This window comes from Mizuhopecten yessoensis, unplaced genomic scaffold (genome assembly GCF_002113885.1).
Source record: "Mizuhopecten yessoensis strain PY_sf001 unplaced genomic scaffold, ASM211388v2 scaffold2741, whole genome shotgun sequence".
Taxonomy (NCBI): Eukaryota; Metazoa; Mollusca; class Bivalvia; order Pectinida; family Pectinidae; genus Mizuhopecten; species Mizuhopecten yessoensis.
In genome coordinates, this window is record NW_018404696.1 from 393,219 (window position 1) to 414,347 (window position 21,129).

The following is a 21,129-nucleotide window of genomic DNA, read 5'->3' on the forward strand; positions in this document are numbered from 1 at the left end:
TTTAAACTCCCTACTACAAAAAGTGTTGTTAATACAGTCCCTTTGCCATTTGTATGTGATTATTGACCTTCATTTGATCTTTATGATAAGATGTAAATATATCATTCGCTATTAATTTTATTTTTTTCCTTTTAGTTAAATGTTTAGCTCACCTGGCCTTTGTTTTGTTTAACCTCACATGACTTCAATCATTGATGGGCTATAAAAAAGAAACATAACAATGTCTATCTCTTTTTGTCTCACCCGCTAACCAGTAAATTTCCCCAGAGATAATAATGACAATGGGATGGCTTATTTAGTTAGAAAAGACAATGGGAAGGCTTATTAGGTAAAAATGACAATGGGGTGTGGCTTATTTAGTTTACATACACAGATATATAACAGAAAACTTCCATCAGAAATATATCTCTGATGTAGTTGTCTCCCTTTGTAATATAGCTCTGATGTAGTTGTCTCCCTTTGTACCTTGATATTAATAGAATTTCATTCTCATGATTACAAATACAAATATCAACCATATTGTATCTGAGTATTCCATAAACATCCTAAACATTACATTTATCTTGTAATTGAGCATGTTACTATCCATTGTATTTAACACAGACATCTTACAATGTTTACCTTACTTATATCATAATATTGTGTAAAACTAACAACTAACATTGTCAACACTAACATCATGATGGCGTATGCTGTATAGTGCTTATATTTTTGTGGACGTATTATTTGTGGCTTGAAAAAAATGCAAAATTTAAACCTCACCAATAAGTTATGTTAGAGAGCTGGGGCTCCACAATGTTTATAATGAATCGTTGATCATTTAGGAAATATGATATTAAAACTATACAGATTATGCTCTTGTTTTAAATTATATTTCAATGCTACAATTAAAACTAACTGAAGTTTATAATCTCCAGCTATATCATTAAGAAAATAGTTGACTATTGAGAGATTACCTTTACGACTGTTTCTGATTGTTGACTTTTGAGAGATTACCTTCACGACTGTATCTGATTGTTGACTATTGAGAGATTACCTTCGCGACTGTTTCTGATTGTTGACTATTGAGAGATTACCTTCACGACGGTTTCTGATAGTTGACTATTGAGAGATTACGTTCACGACGGTTTCTGATTGTTGACTATTAAGAGATTACCTTTATGACTGTTTCTGATTGTTGACTATTGAGAGATTACCTTCACGACTGTTTCTGATTGTTGACTATTAAGAGATTACCTTCACGACAGTTTCTGATTGTAGCAATGGAATTCTTAATAGTGTCTAGATTTGCATGCTGGGTACTGGTATTTCTTTGCTTTTGCTTTATTTAGATGTCTTTTTCTGGTAATGCTGTTGATCAGATTACCTCTGTAGTGATTAGCTAGAGACATCTTATGCTCTCTACATAGTCAGGCTGGAACTGTCTGTGTTAGAAATAGCGTTTGTTTAGACTGGTCCAGTGTGTGTTGTGTGGGTAGGGGACTCTGTAGCTTGTGAGTGAATTGTCTTAGAGAGATTCCCAAAACTCAATTTTGGGGTACATTATGTTTGGTTCTCTGTTAGCCATGATTCCCCGACCTTGTTGATTATCACAAATTAATCCTCAAGGTCAAAATATTTAGTTAATTGCTCAAAAAATGAAATAATTATAGAATATAACTTCATTGCTAAAGACAGTACATCAGTATAGTATAGATTAAATGTAAGTAAATAGTCACCTGGCCTACACAGTGACTGCAGGAAATCACCCAAGTCTTTGACTGAACAGACGGAGACTTGGACAGACTGCTGAAATCACCCAAGTAATTGACTGAACAGACGGATGCTTGGACAGACTGCTGAAATCACCCAAGTCATTGACTGAACAGATGGATGCTTGGAAAGACTGCTGAACAAGTCATTGACTGAACAGACGGATGCTTGGAAAGACTGCTGAACTAGTCATTGACTGAACAGACGGAGACTTGGACAGACTGCTGAAATCACGCAAGTCATTGACTGAACAGACGGAGACTTGGACAGACTGCTGAAATCACCCACGTCATTGACTGAACAGATGGATGCTTGGACAGACTGCTGAACAAGTCATTGAATGAACAGACGGATGCTTGGAAAGACTTCTGAAATCACCCAAGTCATTGACTAAACAGACGGATGCTTGGACAGACTGCGGAAATCACCCAAGTAATTGACTGAACATATGGATGCTTGGACAGACTGCTGAACAAGACATTGACTGAACAGACGGATGCTTGGACAGACTGCTGAACAAGACATTGACTGAACAGACGGATGCTTGGACAGACTGCGGAAATCACCCAAGTAATTGACTGAACATATGGATGCTTGGACAGACTGCTGAAACCACCCAAGTCATTGACTGAACAGTCGGATGCTTGGATAGACTGCTGAAATCACCCAAGGAATTGACTGAACAGACGGATGCTTGGAAAGGCTGCTGAAATCACCCAAGTCATTGACTGAACAGACGGATGCTTGGATAGACTGCTGAAATCACCCAAGTAATTGACTGAACAGACGGATGCTTGGAAAGACTGCTGAAATCACCCAAGTCATTGACTGAACAGACGGAGACTTGGACAGACTGCTGAAATCAAATTACGATAATTGTAATATAAGTTGATTTGTACGTGGCTAGTTATTTTCATAATGTATAAATCAGTATTTATGAATGTCGAGATCTGCTATTTAAGATACAGGGTAGGGTTTAACTTGTTATCTTAAAATTGGGTTTCTGAATTCTGTAAAAATTGATTTTTTGACTCTCCAGAAATGGACTCCGTAATATATTGAGGAAGTCAGTAGTATAAGTACTTGATAGAGGTGCACTTTTAATTTAGTGATGCTGCGGTCCAAATTTTTAAGCTTGTGATTTATTGAAATCAGCAGTCAACCCATTGAGTCAGATGCTGCCACGTTGATCAAAGAAGTTTATTCTAAATTAAGCGTTTGAATTTCCTATTTGAGCAATTGACCAAATATTTATGGGATCACAGTAGTCGGGCGATAATCTCGAGTAAAAGTTACTCTGAATACGTCACCTGTTGTGGTTCTCATGACATGCCAGGTCTCAACATGTGGGGCCAAGTCTCATGGATTTTCACCTCTGAGAAGGTCTCACAGCATTGGACATAAGATCGTAAAATGTCCTCCAAACCCTTCATCACCTGTGTAATGCCAAAATCTGCTTCTTATTGTGAGATCAAAGTTAATTTAGAGGAATAAAATAGGGTTCTGTGAAAAATGCAAAAGAAAATATCTGAGTTATTTTTACCAAAACTCCATTAAAATGATTGTAAAGCTCACAGATTGGTCCCCAGGAAATTTTCCACAATATATGCACTAAGCTAAAAAAATCTCCTTCATCAGAATATTTTCAACATAAGAAAGGGTTTCATTAAGATTGAATTTTCATCAATCAACACATTTTTTCTGAACCAATTTTGATTTAAAAGTAAACTTATCCAGTAATGAATATTCATCATTATTTAATCTTCATCCAATCAACATGTTCATGTTGTAACCATCATCAGTGTTAATTGTCATCGAGGTTTAATCTTCATCAAATTAAATTCTACAGTCATTGTATATCATGATAGACACCCAAATCATTTTCTTAATCTTAATCATATTGAATTTTCCAACTTACCAACACTTTTTTTCTTCACACAATTTATTTTTCCAGTTATAATTTTAAAAAATTCAAATTAGTATACATGTATTAATATTTTGTATTCCTCAAAATCATATTTTAAATCAATTCCTTTAAATTATTTTCATATGTGTAAAATGTGTTAATTTTTGTTACCTCTACATATTTAAGTTTATTGTTTAATTTTGGCTAAATATAACAGCAATGTATTGTAGACTAAATCATATATCATAAAGCCACCATTTTATTTCTATATTTAGCCTGTAGTTTACACAGCTTGTGATGTCATGCATGTGCTTACATCTAACTTGGTTTCAGGCTCTTGCCAGTAAGATTAAAACGCATCAAGCTAAGGTAAATGACATTAATGAAAAACGTCGTGCACTCAACGAGAGAAGCCTTTTGATTGGCCCAGACGCTGCAGAAAAACTGTGTGAGCTTGGATATTACCCATCAACACTTTCGTCACTCAAAGTTTCCGTTCGGCCAGAATCCACAGCTCATGACAGTGGTGTTTCAATGTCACCGCTCACATCTCATGATGCTACCCCACAGACATTTTCGGATGTTGATTTTTCTAACTCCACTCAAAGATCGGGACGTTCTGGCAGAGATAAATTTAGTCCCATGTCAGGTGACCGACCTTATATGGAGAGTACAAACAGTCTCTCGGCACGTTCAGATGACACAGATGTACTTCTATATGAAAGTCTGGAACCATTGTATGTACCACAAGTGCACTCTGGCCGTCGGGCAAAATCACCTGGGCCACATCATGAAATGAAACTAGATTTATCGTATTGGTCAAAATCTGGTCACCATGATGATCCGGACCAAACAGCTAGTGGTAGTAGTGTCCGTTCAACTGACCGCCGATCTTCCCCCTGGAGGGAACGGTCATCTTCCCCCTCCCCCCGGAGGGTAACATCCCAACCCTCTGAGAATAGGTATAACCAGCGGTACCGACCGTTGTCCATGCGCTCCCTTTCCCCCACCTCCAGCATGCAGGCTAGTTCCAGGGAGTGGAAGAGACCCAAGTTAATCCCTCTGGTTCCGTACTCAGAAATGGTAATTATTTGTAGACTTCGTCCGATGTGTATAAGTAATGTGTTGTAAAATATCAGTCACATTCCAGTTTTCTGATGTGTATCAGTAATCTGTCGTAATTTAAGATATTAAACACAACCCAGTATATCAGTCTATATATGTATATACCTACTGTTTAAATGAGATTCCAAATTTTTATAAAGTTACCATAAATGATGTACATAATACTACGTGGCATCTTCTTATGTTTCAGTCAATGAAATCTCAAAAATATTCTAAAATATGCTGTTCTTTGGTAATTACCACAAATGTTGTATAATGCTGTTTTCTGTTGGTGTTGCATGATGTTTTTCATGGACCCTTATCTCTTCTGTCTTGGCCCCTATTTGACCTGTCTATGTTAACATTTTATCATTTTGCGGTAGGGATCATTGCATGACCTTGAAGTAGGTTTGTGTGTTTCGGTGTCAGTAGAATTGTGTCTGTACTGTGCTTTTGTGTTACAATGGCTGTTTGGGGTATGAGCTAGGACTTGCATGTTGTCTGTAATTTGTGAATTGGTGTTGATTTAGTAACAAACTGTGTGTATAAAATCTGGGTAAAAGCTACAAAACATGTAAGGCCTCATGTAGGAAAATATTCAACTATACTAAAATGTATTTATTCTTGATAATGATCATTTACTGATTTTTCCAATAAGGTTTTAAATTCAAAGCTAATGTCAAGACTAGTCTTACATTATTTTTCTGAAATAGATGAATGGGTTTTTTTTTCTTAAAAAAAAAGGATATTGCAAACAAACATGACGTTTTCTGTAGGGTAACTTCGGGACCATTTCAGGAGAAATAGGTGTTGTTTGTAGCTTGTACCTAGGTTTTGCTTATGATTGCTGTGAGGTAAGCTTGTAATAAACAACAAGAGTTTGACCTCTGACCTTTGTTCCTAACGCTTACCAGGATATATCTGCCAGTGTGCCAAACTTACTACAGACATCAGAGCTAGAGCCTCGAGAGAGAAGTGCATCTTTTGGATCAAAACTCTCTCGTCCCAAGCCCCCACAACGTCCACTTGGCCACAGTGGCCAGGACACGCGCCTAGCTCAGCTCAACCAATCATGGAACTGTTTACAGCAGCAGGTAGGCTCATGATAATCACTTTAACTAATGATAAATCTGTCAACAACTCATGGTAGGAAAACATTTCAGGTGTATTTCACACGCTTCTATTCTGACACAAACATTCCCCATTTTGTTCACCCCTGCATGTCTATGTACAGGAAATGTTTCTACAAATTATGGCCTCTTGCTCAATGCTACTTTCTTTCATTATATGAAAATCATTTATTAAAATAATTAATAACATTACAAATTTTATAGTGCCATTCATTTCACATTTAGCAAGAATAGGCTGCAGCCAGAATTTGTTGTCAAAGCAAAAAGGAGATTATAGCGTAACAGAATTAATGTGATGTTCATTTCATTCTGAATGTCCTAGTTATATAAGTATTTCCGTTGTTTAAGCTTTAATATTTATGAAACAGAAACAAGTAGCTGTCCACTACATGACCCATAGTTATCATCAATCAGGAAATTTATCATCATTTCCTCCAAATTGTAGCAAGACCGCTAGGAAAGCTAACATCAAAACACCAACATCAATTACCAATGTTTAAGCCAAAAATCAGTGTCAGTTATCAAACAGTTAGCCAGAAAACAATATCAATTAGGTATAGCCAAAACACCAACATCAATTACCTATGTTTAAGCCAAAAATCAGTGTCTGCAGTTATCGTACAGTTAGCCAGAAAACAATATCAATTAGGTATAGCCAAAACACCAACATCAATTACCAATGTTTAAGCCAAATATCAGTGTCAGTTATCATACAGTTAGCCAGAAACCAACATCAATTAGGTGTAGCCAAAACACCAACATCAATTACCAATGATTAAGCCAAAAATCAGTGTCAGCTATCATACAGTTAGCCAGAAAACAACATCAATTAGGTATAGCCAAAACACCAACAGCAATTTCCAATGTTTAAGCCAAAAATCAGTGTCAGTTATCATACAGTTAGCCAGAAACCAACATCAATTAGGTATAGCCAAAACACCAACATCAATTACCTATGTTTAAGCCAAACATCAGTGTCAGTTATCGTACAGTTAGCCAGAAAACAATATCAATTAGGTATAGCCAAAACATCAACATCAATAATGTTTAACCAAAAACAGAAAATTCAGATTGTACCTTAAAGTTTACAAACTAGATCTTCATACTTGCCAACCTTTTTAAAATTTCCGTGGGGGAGATTCTGTATGTTCAAAGTTAAAAATTAAACATCAATAAAATGTGTATGTACCCTTAGGAACACAATAACATCTGTTGAGTTTTTTCTTTCGGATGAAATCATTAGATCTTAGACTATAGAAATAGTTGAGCAGATGATTGGAAGTGTTAGATTTCAGGGTCCTAAAACAGGAGAGTTGGCAAGTAGAGATCTTTTAAAGATTCCTACTTCATGCTTAGAAAATTAAACAAAAGCAAAAAGACATGAATGTGTCATTGTACATACCAGTAAGTGCAGACAATAATTTACCTGTGACGACTTTAGAATTATTTACACCTGTGTATCCCATTGTCATTATATACACATCTAAGTGTACCAATAAATGGTTGTTTGACTGATACTTGTTGAAAACTATTTTTTGTTGAAGTTTTTATGCTAAATTTGAAGGTTTTGCAGGTTTTTCACACTAACCGTGCATTTTTGCGGAGGTTTGTTTTGTGTAACATTGTGTGTTATTTTAGAAACCAATGTAACATTGTGATAAATGCGATTCAGCAGTTAATCTGAAATACAGTCTTTATTAGATACTTTTCACTAATTATATGATAATTAACATTAAAAAAACCTCCTCCTGGCCATACTTTTACAAAATCTCCAAAACCTGGCCATACTTTACAAAATCTCAAAAACCTGGCCATACTTTATAATATTTTCAAAAACCTGGCCATACATTATAAAACCTCCAAAACCTGGCCATACTTTATAAAATCTCCAAAACCTGGCCATACATTATACCTGACCATACTTTATACCTGACCATACTTTATAAAACCTCCAAATCCTGGCTTTACTTTATATAACCTCCAAATCCTGGCCAAAATGTTGATTTTTTTTATAATGCAAAAAAGAAATTCATTGGGTTCATGTATTATATATGTTGCTATAGAACTGATCTCCGATCTCTCTAAAAACATAATCATATACCCTAGGTATGTGACCGTTGTTTTATGTCAGGTTGGCTATTTTTTACAATTATCTGGAATACTTTCAGTATCAGTCAATACTTTATTGATTTTATTTGATGGTTGTAGTTAATTATTTAACATTAGCCTTTGATATTTGTTTTCATCTCCTTCAGCTTTCACTTCTACCTGGCAGTCTACGTGTATATATATATATGTAGCGTTGATATCTATAATATATGATAGACCAGTATCAGTAGGATATGGTTGATAATGTTCGGAATGTCATTATTTTATTGATGTTTTCTGATATTTTTGTTCAGATGCTACAATCTCGGTTCTTAGAATTTTCATTAAATACAAAAATATTTACACAAAAACATTGTATACAAAAATAACAGCTGAAAAATTCAGTGATAAGTCCATATTGTAGTATGTTTTCAGGTGTTTTAATAAGTAATTAAGAATTCAAAATGTGTTGACATCTACCACCTATACTAGATATAGAGACTAAGGTCTATTGGGAATTACCGATAAATTTGTCGTGTTGTGGGTATATAACGCTGTCCCAGCATGAACATGCTTCACCTGTGGTGTAGTATTTGGACAGAATTTCCAATGAGCCAATCACACCATTGAATGGATAGTATAACTAGCATGATCGTAAAAGAGACAGAAATTTCCATGGCTCTGTGGTTGGGACTCTTTAATTAGTAAGAATTATTGGCTGATCCATGCTCTGAATAGTTAACCAATTTCCATTTCCAAGCAGATTTGTGACAAACAGTTTCCATAAATATACTTGTTATGTTGTTTGGAGTTATGCTGAGATAAGATTTTAGGCCTGGAGAGTTCAAAGACATGACCAAGTTGGATAGATTTGAATTAATAGACCAATATATCTGTGAGATGTAGAAAAGGTGTATGGTGTTATAAAGATCACAAGGGCGGAATGAGGGGGACTTTCGACATCTAGAGCCTTTGAGAGTTTCACCAGATGTGGATGTGTATATTTTTACCTGGTGTGTGATTGGAAAACACATATGTTTTCAACATTTTCATCTTGTCACTGGTGTAACTGCAGGTGTGTGAGGAAGGCGAGGTTGGTTGTCTCTGTCATAAGACTGGTGTATGTGTGTATAACAGTTACCAGGTACTTTATAGGGTAACCTGTAGATGGAGACATAATCAGCAGGTTTTGGCCGGCAGCCATGGGTGTGTAAATATGTGTAGGCCTCCAAGTGTTTGCAGCCCTTTCGATACCTGATGACTTGACTATAATGCTACGAGATATGTATGACCGTGGATTACTCACTTATTAATCAGCTATGGCAATGATACAGCCACAATCATTTAGGCTGAGGTCAGCTCCACTGACCAACAAACCAGGGTCAACTTCACTGAATCCGACCAATCCAAACAAGATCGCTACTGCTAATTATCCAAACAAGTTCGCTAGTGTGATTAATTCTAACAAAGTTGCTGCTGCTAATTTTTCGAAACCTTTCTCCAAACAGCTTGGTGTGAGGGAACAGGAACTACAACATGCCCTCCACAAACAGGAGCGCTACCAGCAGTGTGTTCAGGACGTGACAACAAAGATGGAGCGGGCTCACTTGCGCCTCAATAAAGGTTTCCCCTCGAGCCTGACTGATCTGGACCGACAACTAAATGATTACAGGGTATTTATTGAACTTGCATGTGGTCAGTCTTACATGTTAATCAAGTTGTACTGGTTTTGGTCAGTCTAGTGCAGCCACTGATTGGTTCTGGTAAGTCTAGTGCAGCCACTGATTGGTTCTGGTCAGTCTCGTGCAGCCACTGATTGGTTTATTATGTGTCTGTTGTATCAATTAAATATCTGAGGCTATATTCATGGTTACACTATCAACAGACAGGCAGATTTACCTGGTATCAGTGATAAAGCCCAATCTTAAGTGTCATTTAGATTGTAAGGCAATGCTGTAAATTATATCTTACATACCATCTAATTCTAGTTGAAATATTTTAATGAAGTAGTATATGTTTACACAGCTGTCTCTATAGGCAGATGCTGCTGTAAAACATGTAGATGGGCCTCATGCAACCCAGAAAATGAACAAATAGTGTATGACTTGTTTAACTGACAGATTTTCTAGACTCTGTAGCAGGTGTTATTGTTAGATATTGAGACAGTCTTGAATAGCTATGTGTTAACAACAGGTTATAAAGTAGCAGACCAGAGGGTCTGTAAAGACAGGCTATAATGTTTCAGATGAGGGAGTCTGTTTAGACAAGTTTAACTGTAAAAAATGAGGAATCTGTTAAGACAGGTTAAAATGCAGATGATGGTGGGTTCTGTTTAGACAAGTTTTAATTTAGAAGACAAGGGTGTCTGTTTAGACAGGTTTTAGTTAAGAAGATAATGGGTTCTGTTAAGACAGGTTATATATTAGAAGATGATTGGTTCTGTTTAGACAGGTTTTAATTTAGAAGATAATGGTGTCTGTTAAGACAGGTTTTAATTTAGAAGATAAAGGATTCAGTTTAGACAGGTTTTAATTAAGAAGATGAAGGAGTCTGTTTAGACAGGTTTTAATTTAGAATACAATGGTGTCTGTTTAGACAGGTTCAAATTTAATAGTTGAGGGGGTAATTCTATCAAGTCTTTGTAGATAGGTTTTCTGTTCAGCGTACTTTCAAGCCTTTTTGTGACCTTGAGTTACTTGACACAATGTTGTATTGCCTTGATTGACTAGGAGTACAGAGATTTGATAACATCCAATTTCATTATCAACAAGAGTTAATGGGATTAAGATTGATATTATTTGGTATCACAGTACGTGAGGCTAATAAAAGGCATGGACCTAGTAACAAATGTATCCAGGTCTGTACTACAGAGATTGTGTCACTCACCCTATTCACCTACTACCATTTAAATCTTCTATTACACAATGAAATCATCAGCATTAGTTCTTTTAAAAATTATGAATCTGAAGGCCCATGCCCGTATTCCTCTGTTTATGGACAGACCATTTAACCTTCAAACTTGGATAGTGTATTGGAATGCTTGATGGTATTTAAATGGGTCTGCTCTGTGTTATTACCATGCAGACAACACCAGTACAATGTAATACTGAAGTGAAAGTCAAGTTCAAACCTGTACTATAAGTGGCACACTTTCTCCTTATGTGTTTTGATTGGTTGAATTCCTTACTAGCCAGTGTTAAGTGGAACTACAAATATGGACAAGGAGATAGGAGTACTTTGGGAGCTTTTTAAAACTACTTCATTAATACATTCAAGTTCTATGACATTCCTTACTTACTATTTTTCTTATTCTTTGAACATATTTAAATATAACATGCCTACATGTGTGTAAGCCTTGCCTTGGCATATTAAATACTACCAAAGCTTGTGACTGTATGGTTTTATTATCCCCCACTACAATATTAATGAGACAGGTGGTAATGCCCTCATCCGAGGTGCTGTCTGGAGCACCTCACCAACACTACTACACCAGCGATCATCAACCTTGATACACTAGTACCTCTGGGGAAGGTGGAGTGTCATATAAAAACATAGGTCACAATGACCTATATTTTGACCTTTGACCTCAATAGATCTTGAGGTACCACTTATTTCACCTGTGATCATTAAAGTTTGTTTTCTGATACATCTTGGAAATGTGAATTTGTAAATTGCACATTCTCAAGTTTCAGGAACCTATAACATTATGTGATACCAAACTTTATATATTCATAATCCTGAAATTAACTCTCAGAAGATTTTTTTCCAGTTGATGTTGAACTTGCTCCTAATACCATTATTCAATAAATATATTTTTCCTGTAACTAGAAATTGCTAAAATAAATATGTTGCTTCATGACATCAAAAACACAGTTCTTTATCACAAAGATATGTGATGCATTAGTTTGGGGTTTTGTTTGTCCAAAAAGCATTGCAAAATATTTTGGTAGTCATGGTAACAGCTAGTTTTGTGTTGTTGACAGGAAGTTCTACAAGACATTGAGGGTATCAAGGAGGATATCATACGGGTCAAGGAACGAGGACGACAGATTGTGGAAATATCAGATCCTGAAGGCTACAAGGCAATGCAGGCTACACTCACCATGCTTTCTGACAGGGTGGAAAGCCTACAAACCATGGCCGACAACAAGGGCCGACAACTCCAGGTATACTTGATTAGTGCTATACCTCAATACATTAAATAGCAGGGAAATATGACAAAGAATATATTGTTAATATTTTTCTACTGAAACTTGATCACATACAAGATTAAGACCTTTTTGTGATGCCGATCTGTTTGTGATTTAGTTGTAATGTTTGGCTATTGCAGACTGCTGTCAAAGACAAGGAAAAGCACAACATTTCACTGAATGCATACAAAAAACGAGTGAAAGAACTGGAGGACTGGCTGGATGAGATGAAGATCCGACAGTCAGCCACACCCCTGCCCTCGGATGCTGTTGACTCCCTCAAATACAACCTGCAGGAAAATCAGGTATACAGCTCTATATCTATGGTCTATTTAATATTAATCGAATCATTTTAGATCCCAAAAATTTCATTGGATGCCTAATTATTCAGATATAACCAACGACCAACAGGCTTTTGTGTGAAGTATTATGCTGTTTGATGGAGGTTTTGTTAGAAACTGTTCTATTTTCTGCTCACAGGACATGAAATGCCTATGAGTTTATTGTATAATGCAGCGTGTGTCCATCCCTCCTCCCTGTTTTTAAACATTTCTTACTGATAGCTGTCAAAGACCCAGAGTCCTAATATCTGGCCAGGAGGTACCTAGATTTGAGTGTCATAAAGTGTCCTGATATAAATTACCATTACCTACTTTCAAGGTCTTAGATGTCATATCAAATGTATTAAAATCTAGACTTATGATACTTGGGTGAGTCATGTAGGCTAACCGTGTAAATAATGTTATGCCCGGCCACTAAGTGATGCTGAGCATTGGGTGAGTCATGTAGGCCAGCCGGGTAAATAATGTTATGCCCCGCCACTAAGTGCTGCTGAGCATTGGGTGAGTCATGTAGGCTAGCCGTGTAAATAATGTTATGCCCGGCCACTAAGGGATGCTGAGCATTGGGTGAGTCATGTAGCCCAGCCGTGTAAATAATGTTAGGCCCCGCCACAAAGTGATGCTGAGCATTGGGTGGGTCATGTAGGCCAGCCGTGTAAATAATGTTATCCCCCGCCACTAAGTGATGCTGAGCATTGGGTGAGTCATGTAGGCTAACCGGGTAAATAATGTTATGCCCCGCCACAAAGGGATGCTGAGCATTGGGTGAGTCATGTAGGCTAGCCGTGTAAATAATGTTATGCCCGGCCACTAAGTGATGTTGAGCATTGGGTGAGTCATGTAGGCCAGCCGTGTAAATACTGTTATGCCCCGCCACAAAGTGATGCTGAGCATTGGGTGATATCCTTTTTGGTATGTACATGTTTTCCTTTCAGGTTTTACAGGATGAAATCAATGACAAACTTCAGATGATATCAGACCTTGCTGTACAGTGTGACAACCTCTGTGACATGGAAAGTCCAACCAATGCTGAGAAACTCAAATCTCAGCTGACTAATCTCCAGACTCAACTGGGAAATCTTAAACTAGCCTCGATAGAGAAACAGGCACCTCTGCGTTCGGCCATAAAGGAGAGTGAACGGAGAAAGAAAGAAATGGATGAATACGAAAATAACCTGAAGAAACTTCAGCAGTGGGTGACGGATACCAAACAGATGACATTGGCTCCCGTCCATGTAGAATCTCTCATCATTGGAGAGGACCAAATCAACCTACAACAGGTACTCTCCCCGAGGGTTTCAAACTACGTCTCCCCGAGGGTTTCAAACTGCGTCTCCCCAAGGGTTTCAAACTACGGCTCCCCGAGGGTTTCAAACTACGTCTCCCCGAGGGTTTCTAACTACGTCTCCCCTAGGGTTTCTAACTACGTCTCCCAGAGGGTTTCTAACTACGTCTCCCCGAGGGTTTCTAACTACGTCTCCCCGAGGGTTTCAAACTGTGTGTAATGTTACATTCATTTGATAGCTTTATTGTAAGGGACTAATCTTGAGTCTGACAAACGGCACTTACGACAAGGAAGTATTGGGATAACTCTTACATGTATTTTTTCACAAAAGTTGAGCCATTGAACGTGATGTAGATAGACATCTCAGCCGGAGGGTAAGATTTAAAGTGGTCAGCACAAGACTTTGCTGAACTTAAAAACCTTATCCCGAGGGTTGGAATTTATCTGTCAGCATCACACTGTAGGGGTTGAGTATTTCTCTCTCAAAACTTTCTTGCTGTCAAAATTAGATGTATAATGGTAAATCCAATGTTTTACACTATCATCAAACGCACATGGACAGTTTGTCATGATAATACACTGGTCAAACATGCACTAAGTGATGACACAATCACGGGTTCAGTAGGATGAGTGTGAACTGTCTGGTATTGACAGAGGTATTTTTAGAATAGCGAATACAAGAACATACCTATTTAGTTAGTGTAGGAGAAATTATATTGTCATGTTATGTTAAATTGGTTTTTTAATTTTTTTAATTTTTTTGATATTGCTTCATAGAAGCTGAAGTCAGACCTCCTTGAGCACCGCCAGTTGGTACAACAGATCTCAAGTGATGCTGCAGGACACGATGCTCGAGATGAGCCTCATCCTGATATCACCGCCATCAGCGAGGAGGACCTGAAACAGAGGTGGCAGGAGATCAGCTCAGAACTCGCTCACCGCAAACAGAGTCTTACAGACATGCTGTACAAGAAGGATGCTATGGTAACGTCTCTAGACTCATCCCTTTGTCATTGACAATCTTTCACTAATTATTTAGACATCTCTAGACTCATCCCTTTGTCATTGACAATCTTTCACTAATTATTTAGACGTCTCTAGACTCATCCCTTTGTCATTGACAATCTTTCACTAATTATTTAGACGTCTCTAGACTCATCCCTTTGTCATTGACAATCTTTCACTAATTATTTAGACGTCTCTAGACTCATCCCTTTGTCATTGACAATCTTTCACTAATTATTTAGACGTCTCTAGACTCATCCCTTTGTCATTGACAATCTTTCACTAATTATTTAGACGTCTCTAGACTCATCCCTTTGTCATTGACAATCTTTCACTAATTATTTAGACGTCTCTAGACTCATCCCTTTGTCATTGACAATCTTTCACTAATTATTTAGACGTCTCTAGACTCATCCCTTTGTCATTGACAATCTTTCACTAATTATTTAGACGTCTCTAGACTCATCCCTTTGTCATTGACAATCTTTCACTAATTATTTAGACGTCTCTAGACTCATCCCTTTGTCATTGACAATCTTTCACTAATTATTTAGACGTCTCTAGACTCATCCCTTTGTCATTGACAATCTTTCACTAATTATTTAGACGTCTCTAGACTCATCCCTTTGTCATTGACAATCTTTCACTAATTATTTAGACGTCTCTAGACTCATCCCTTTGTCATTGACAATCTTTCACTAATTATTTAGACGTCTCTAGACTCATCCCTTTGTCATTGACAATCTTTCACTAATTATTTAGACGTCCCTAGACTCATCCTTTTGTCATTTACAATCTTTCACTAATTATTTAGACAGTGCCTTTTACAATTTACATTCAAATTTCATGAAATTCAATTCATATAATCAACAATAAAATTTTAAGATTTGCATCTGCACTTACTTTTGAAATCTGTGTCTGTTTGTGTGAGCAATTCTCCTTTATAACAATCCTGCCTGGGTTACTATCATTTCATCCAAATTTTGTGGAAAAACACAGGTATATTCATTAAACTCTGAATTTGTACATTTGCACACATTTTTTTTATTGCTCTTTTTCCATGGGATTTTTTTATCCCTTTTGCAAAATCCGGAACGAAATCTATTTTACATAGACATTATGTCCAGAATTATGTTCATAAAACCTTTCTGCAGACTCAATTTAATTAAACTGTGCACTGCAATTGACTTTATTTTGGTAGTTTATATGGGAAGAGGTGGGTACTAGCCTGTGGCTGACAGTTCTAGTCTAACAAGTTCAGCTGTAGTATTTCAGAACATATCACAGAGACTTAGTGTTAAAGATCTTTTTATGTTAATGATGTGAAATAGCATAGTTTATTTATACATTGATATATCTTGTTTGGAATATATTTGATATGTTATGACAAACTTTACAGGATGGTGGGAGGGGCTACCCAGGCTGGCTGCCAGCCACCGATACCAGCGGTCAACTGAAGGATGTACGCCAGAGTCTGGCTGAGCTCAGCAACCTCTGGGGTCAGCTGCAGACTCAGGTTGAGGATCGACAGGTGCGCATTGACCGTGCCCTTGAGTTCCAGCAGAAGTACCAAGATTCCCTACAGAGCATATCATCCTGGCTTGACCTTGCAGAGCAGAAACTTTTCTCTCCAGACATAGACATGGACGCTGGCCAGCAGGTCCAGAAAAATGAGGTAATGTCACAGAAAGTAGGCTATCCAGAATGTCCATTGATAAGAGTAAAATGCAATTTCACTTGAAGTATCTCAAATTGTAATTGTACAAGAAAAATATATCTGTTACTACTCTTAAAGTTTGGACAGTTGGTTGGTGTGATAAGTTTTCAGCTGTCTGTATTGGAACCAGGTTAGTTAGTGGGATAAGTTTTCAGCTGTCTGTATTGGAACCAGGTTAGTTAGTGGGATAAGTTTTCAGCTGTCTGTATTGAAACCAGGTTAGTTAGTGAGATAAGTTTTCAGCTGTCTGTTTTGGAACCAGGTTAGTTAGTGGGATAAGTTTTCAGCTGTCTGTTTTGGAACCAGGTTAGTAAGTGGGATAAGTTTTCAGCTGTCTGTTTTGGAACCAGGTTAGTTAGTGAGATAAGTTTTCAGCTGTCTGTATTGGAACCAGGTTAGTAAGTGGGATAAGTTTTCAGCTGTCTGTTTTGGAACCAGGATAGTTAGTGGGATAAGTTTTCAGCTGTCTGTTTTGGAACCAGGTTAGTTAGTGAGATAAGTTTTCAGCTGTCTGTTTTGGAACCAGGTTAGTTAGTGAGATAAGTTTTCAGCTGTCTGTATTGGAACCAGGTTGGTTAGTGGGATAAGTTTTCAGCTGTCTGTATTGGAACCAGGTTGGATAGTGGGATAAGTTTTCAGCTGTCTGTATTGGAACCAGGTTAGTTAGTGGGATAAGTAAACCTATTTAGTCATAGCATGCTGGGGTGATGGATCCGTGAGTTTGATAACATAAATAACCTTGACCCCTAACCTTGTAACTTAATTCTGTTATGAAGTGTTGANGGGGGGTAGTAAAACAAGTTAAAAACAAAGATACATAAACTCTAGAGTAATAAAAACATAACAATAACATTTTAGCCTTTATAAATAAATATGACCTTGACCATCTTTAAAGGTCAAAGATACAACACGTGCGGCCCCATAAGTATTGATTTTATACTTGTATCAGCAAAATATATTGAAATGAAAATTAATGTGGTTTATTTTATCTATGGAAGCCTACTTTTATTTATTGGGTTATTTTTTATTGTAACAGGCCTTACAGCGAGAGATCCGGCTGCTTCAGAACGAGATTGGTCTGATGGGGCGTACATCCCAGGACCTACTCTCATCGGTCAACAAAGAAAGTCAGGGCCTTGTGGAGGATAGCCTTTCCAATCTCAACAGTCGTGTCCAGATCCTGGAGGAACAGGCTCGTAGCCAGGGTGACAAGCTCCGTCAGGTTGACAGGCAGGCGAAGCACTATCAGGTACACCAGACCGTCTATCTGTATTACCCACATCTCAGCAACAACTTCTTCATACAATTGGATCATAACTTAGTATCCAGGCCCTCTGGACCTCTTGTCTTACTTGACATATAATCACATTGTAAAATATAGTAGAAATTTAGTTTTTCAATACAAATTGCATCTTGGCTGTCGTTTAGATATTTGACCACTCTTTATATTTAAATATAAATTTTCTTTTTCTTTTTTGATTTACAGGATGATTTGAGAAATCTACAGAAAAAGCTGGCAGAGATACGCACTTCTATGGTGACATCTAGTCCTTCCACCTCCCTCAACCAGCTCATCTCAAACATGCAGGTAGTTTCTTAGTTATTAGCTAACCTGACTATTAGCTATCGCGGCACAAAGTGTCTGTTAGATTATGGTATGGTGCAGCGACTGTCATCTTTCCTCCTTTAACACTTTCTCACTGAAAACTGCAAGGCCCAGTAATGAGATATATTGGCAGTAAGTACCTGGGATAGAGTGTTATAAAGCTTTCTCACCTACTGTCAAGGTCAACTAGTACATATACATACAGATCTCAACCAGGCTGCTAACAACCTTGCATCAGAGAGATGGAGCCCAGAACAAATGACAATACTACCATTTTAATGAGAATACATTGAGATAATTGCTGGAATATATATATATCCAAGTGAGCGAAACGGGCCCTCTGGGCCTCTTGTTTTATTAGTTGTGACCTACTTGTTTACGTTTTTCTTACTCTTGTGTTTGCAGTCAAACAAATTTCTTGAAATATTTCTCTGGAATGAAATTTTAAATAAGATATGTTTAGATAAAGATTTCGCAATCTTACTGGTAGTATGAAACTTAAATGTAATTGGGTACTCTGAATTACCATGTGATGATTTATCCTACAGTAGAGATGTATTGTAGAAGTAAAGCAGTCACCGTGATTGTACAAAGCTATTTCTCATTGATATAGACGGCCGAGGCTTGCAGACAGATAATGGTAGGGTCAAGGTTGTGACTTGTGTACACACTTACAAGATGTTTTGATGTGATCTGCTGATGTATATCTATTTTATAAACCTGAATGCTCAGAAGGAAAACAAGATCCTTTGTTTCTTGCAATAATTTATTGGTCTTATTAACAGTTTAATGAAAAATTCTTTTTAAAAGATGATCACTTTGCAATATCTTCTTGTAATAAACACATGTGTGTGGATTCCCCTGTAATAAACACACATTTGAAATCCTCTCTGTAGCAAACACACGTGTGTGGAACCCACTCTGTAACAAAGACATGTGTGAAACCCTCTCTGTAGCAAACACACGTGTGTGGAACCCACTCTGTAACAAACACGTGTGTGTGGAACCGTCTCTGTAACAAAGAAATGTGTTAAACCCTCTCTGTAGCAAACACACATGTGTGGAACCCCTTCTGTTACAAACACACATGTGTGAAACCCACTCTGCAACAAACACATGTGTGTGGAACCATCTCTGTAACAAACACATGTGTGTGGAAGACTCTCTGTAACAAATACACATGTGTGGAACCGTCTCTGTAGCAAACACACATGTGTGGAACCCCTTCTGTTACAAACACACATGTGCGGAACCCACTCTGTAACAAACACATGTGTGTGGAACCATCTCTGTAACAAACACATGTGTGTGGAACCGTCTCTGTAACAAACACATGTGTGTGGAACTGTCTCTGTAACAAACACATGTGTGTGGAACCATCTCTGTAACAAACACATGTGTGTGGAAGCCTCTCTGTAACAAATACACATGTGTGGAACCATCTCTGTAACAAACACATGTGTGTGGAACCGTCTCTGTAACAAACACACATGTGTTTGGATTTGTGTGTGGAACCGTCTCTGTAACAAACACATGTGTGTGGAACCGTCTCTGTAACAAACACACATGCGTGGAACCGTCTCTGTAACAAACACACATGTGTGGAACCGTCTCTGTAACAAACACACATGTGTTTGGATTTGTGTGTGGAACTGTCTCTGTAACAAACACACATGTGTTTGGATTTGTGTGTGGAACCGTCTCTGTAACAAACACATGTGTGTGGAACCGTCTGTAACAAACACACTTGTGTTTGGATTTGTGTGTGGAACCATCTCTGTAACAAACACACATGTGTGGAACCGTCTCTGTAACAAACACACATGTGTGGAACCCACTCTGTAGCAAACACACATGTGTTTGGAACCCCTGGTGAACAGACTGGTGAGTGGTAAGGCCAGACTGGTGAGTGGTAAGGACAGACTTGTGAGTGGTAAGGACAGACTGGTGAGTGGTAAGGACAGACTGGTGAGTGGTAAGGACAGACTGGTGAGTGGTAAGGACAGACTGGTGAGTGGTAAGGACAGACTGGTGAGTGGTAAGGACAGACTGGTGAGTGGTAAGGACAGACTGGTGAGTGGTAAGGACAGACTGGTGAGTGGTAAGGACAGACTGGTGAGTGGTAAGGACAGACTGGTGAGTGGTAAGGACAGACTGGTGAGTGGTAAGGACAGACTTGTGAGTGGTAAGGACAGACTGGTGAGTGGTAAGGACAGACTGGTGAGTGGTAAGGACAGACTGGTGAGTGGTAAGGACAGACTTGTGAGTGGTAAGGACAGACTTGTGAGTGGTAAGGACAGACTGGTGAGTGGTAAGGACAGACTGGTGAGTGGTAAGGACAGACTGGTGAGTGGTAAGGACAGACTGGTGAGTGGTAAGGACAGACTGGTGAGTGGTAAGGACAGACTTGTGAGTGGTAAGGACAGACTGGTGAGTGGTAAGGACAGACTTGTGAGTGGTAAGGACAGACTGGTGAGTGGTAAGGACAGACTGGTGAGTGGTAAGGACAGACTGGTGAGTGGTAAGGACAGACTGGTGAGTGGTAAGGACAGACTGGTGAGTGGTAAGGACAGACTGGTGAGTGGTAAGGACAGACTGGTGAGTGGTAAGGACAGACTGGTGAGTGGTAAGGACAGACTGGTGAGTGGTAAGGACAGACTGGTGAGTGGTAAGGACAGACTGGTGAGTGGTAAGGACAGACTGGTGAGTGGTAAGGACAGACTTGTGAGTGGTAAGGACAGACTGGTGAGTGGTAAGGACAGACTGGTGAGTGGTAAGGACAGACTGGTGAGTGGTAAGGACAGACTTGTGAGTGGTAAGGACAGACTTGTGAGTGGTAAGGACAGACTGGTGAGTGGTAAGGACAGACTGGTGAGTGGTAAGGACAGACTGGTGAGTGGTAAGGACAGACTGGTGAGTGGTAAGGACAGACTGGTGAGTGGTAAGGACAGACTGGTGAGTGGTAAGGACAGACTGGTGAGTGGTAAGGACAGACTGGTGAGTGG

At 38.3% G+C, this 21,129-nt stretch overlaps 1 protein-coding gene across 3 annotated transcripts in view; it reads left to right on the plus strand.

Moving 5' to 3' along the window:
* LOC110446497 (nesprin-1-like) overlaps nt 1–21,129 on the plus strand; it is a 323,100-nt gene that overhangs the window by 260,562 nt on the left and 41,409 nt on the right. For all 3 annotated transcript variants that reach the window (XM_021491669.1, XM_021491670.1, XM_021491668.1), the window contains 10 exons: nt 3,992–4,741; nt 5,677–5,856; nt 9,489–9,653; nt 11,964–12,146; nt 12,311–12,475; nt 13,447–13,791; nt 14,574–14,780; nt 16,201–16,476; nt 17,555–17,767; nt 18,005–18,106. In XM_021491669.1, coding sequence (XP_021347344.1) covers nt 3,992–4,741; nt 5,677–5,856; nt 9,489–9,653; nt 11,964–12,146; nt 12,311–12,475; nt 13,447–13,791; nt 14,574–14,780; nt 16,201–16,476; nt 17,555–17,767; nt 18,005–18,106 — 2,586 coding nt within the window. The remainder of the gene's footprint in view (nt 1–3,991; nt 4,742–5,676; nt 5,857–9,488; nt 9,654–11,963; nt 12,147–12,310; nt 12,476–13,446; nt 13,792–14,573; nt 14,781–16,200; nt 16,477–17,554; nt 17,768–18,004; nt 18,107–21,129) is intronic.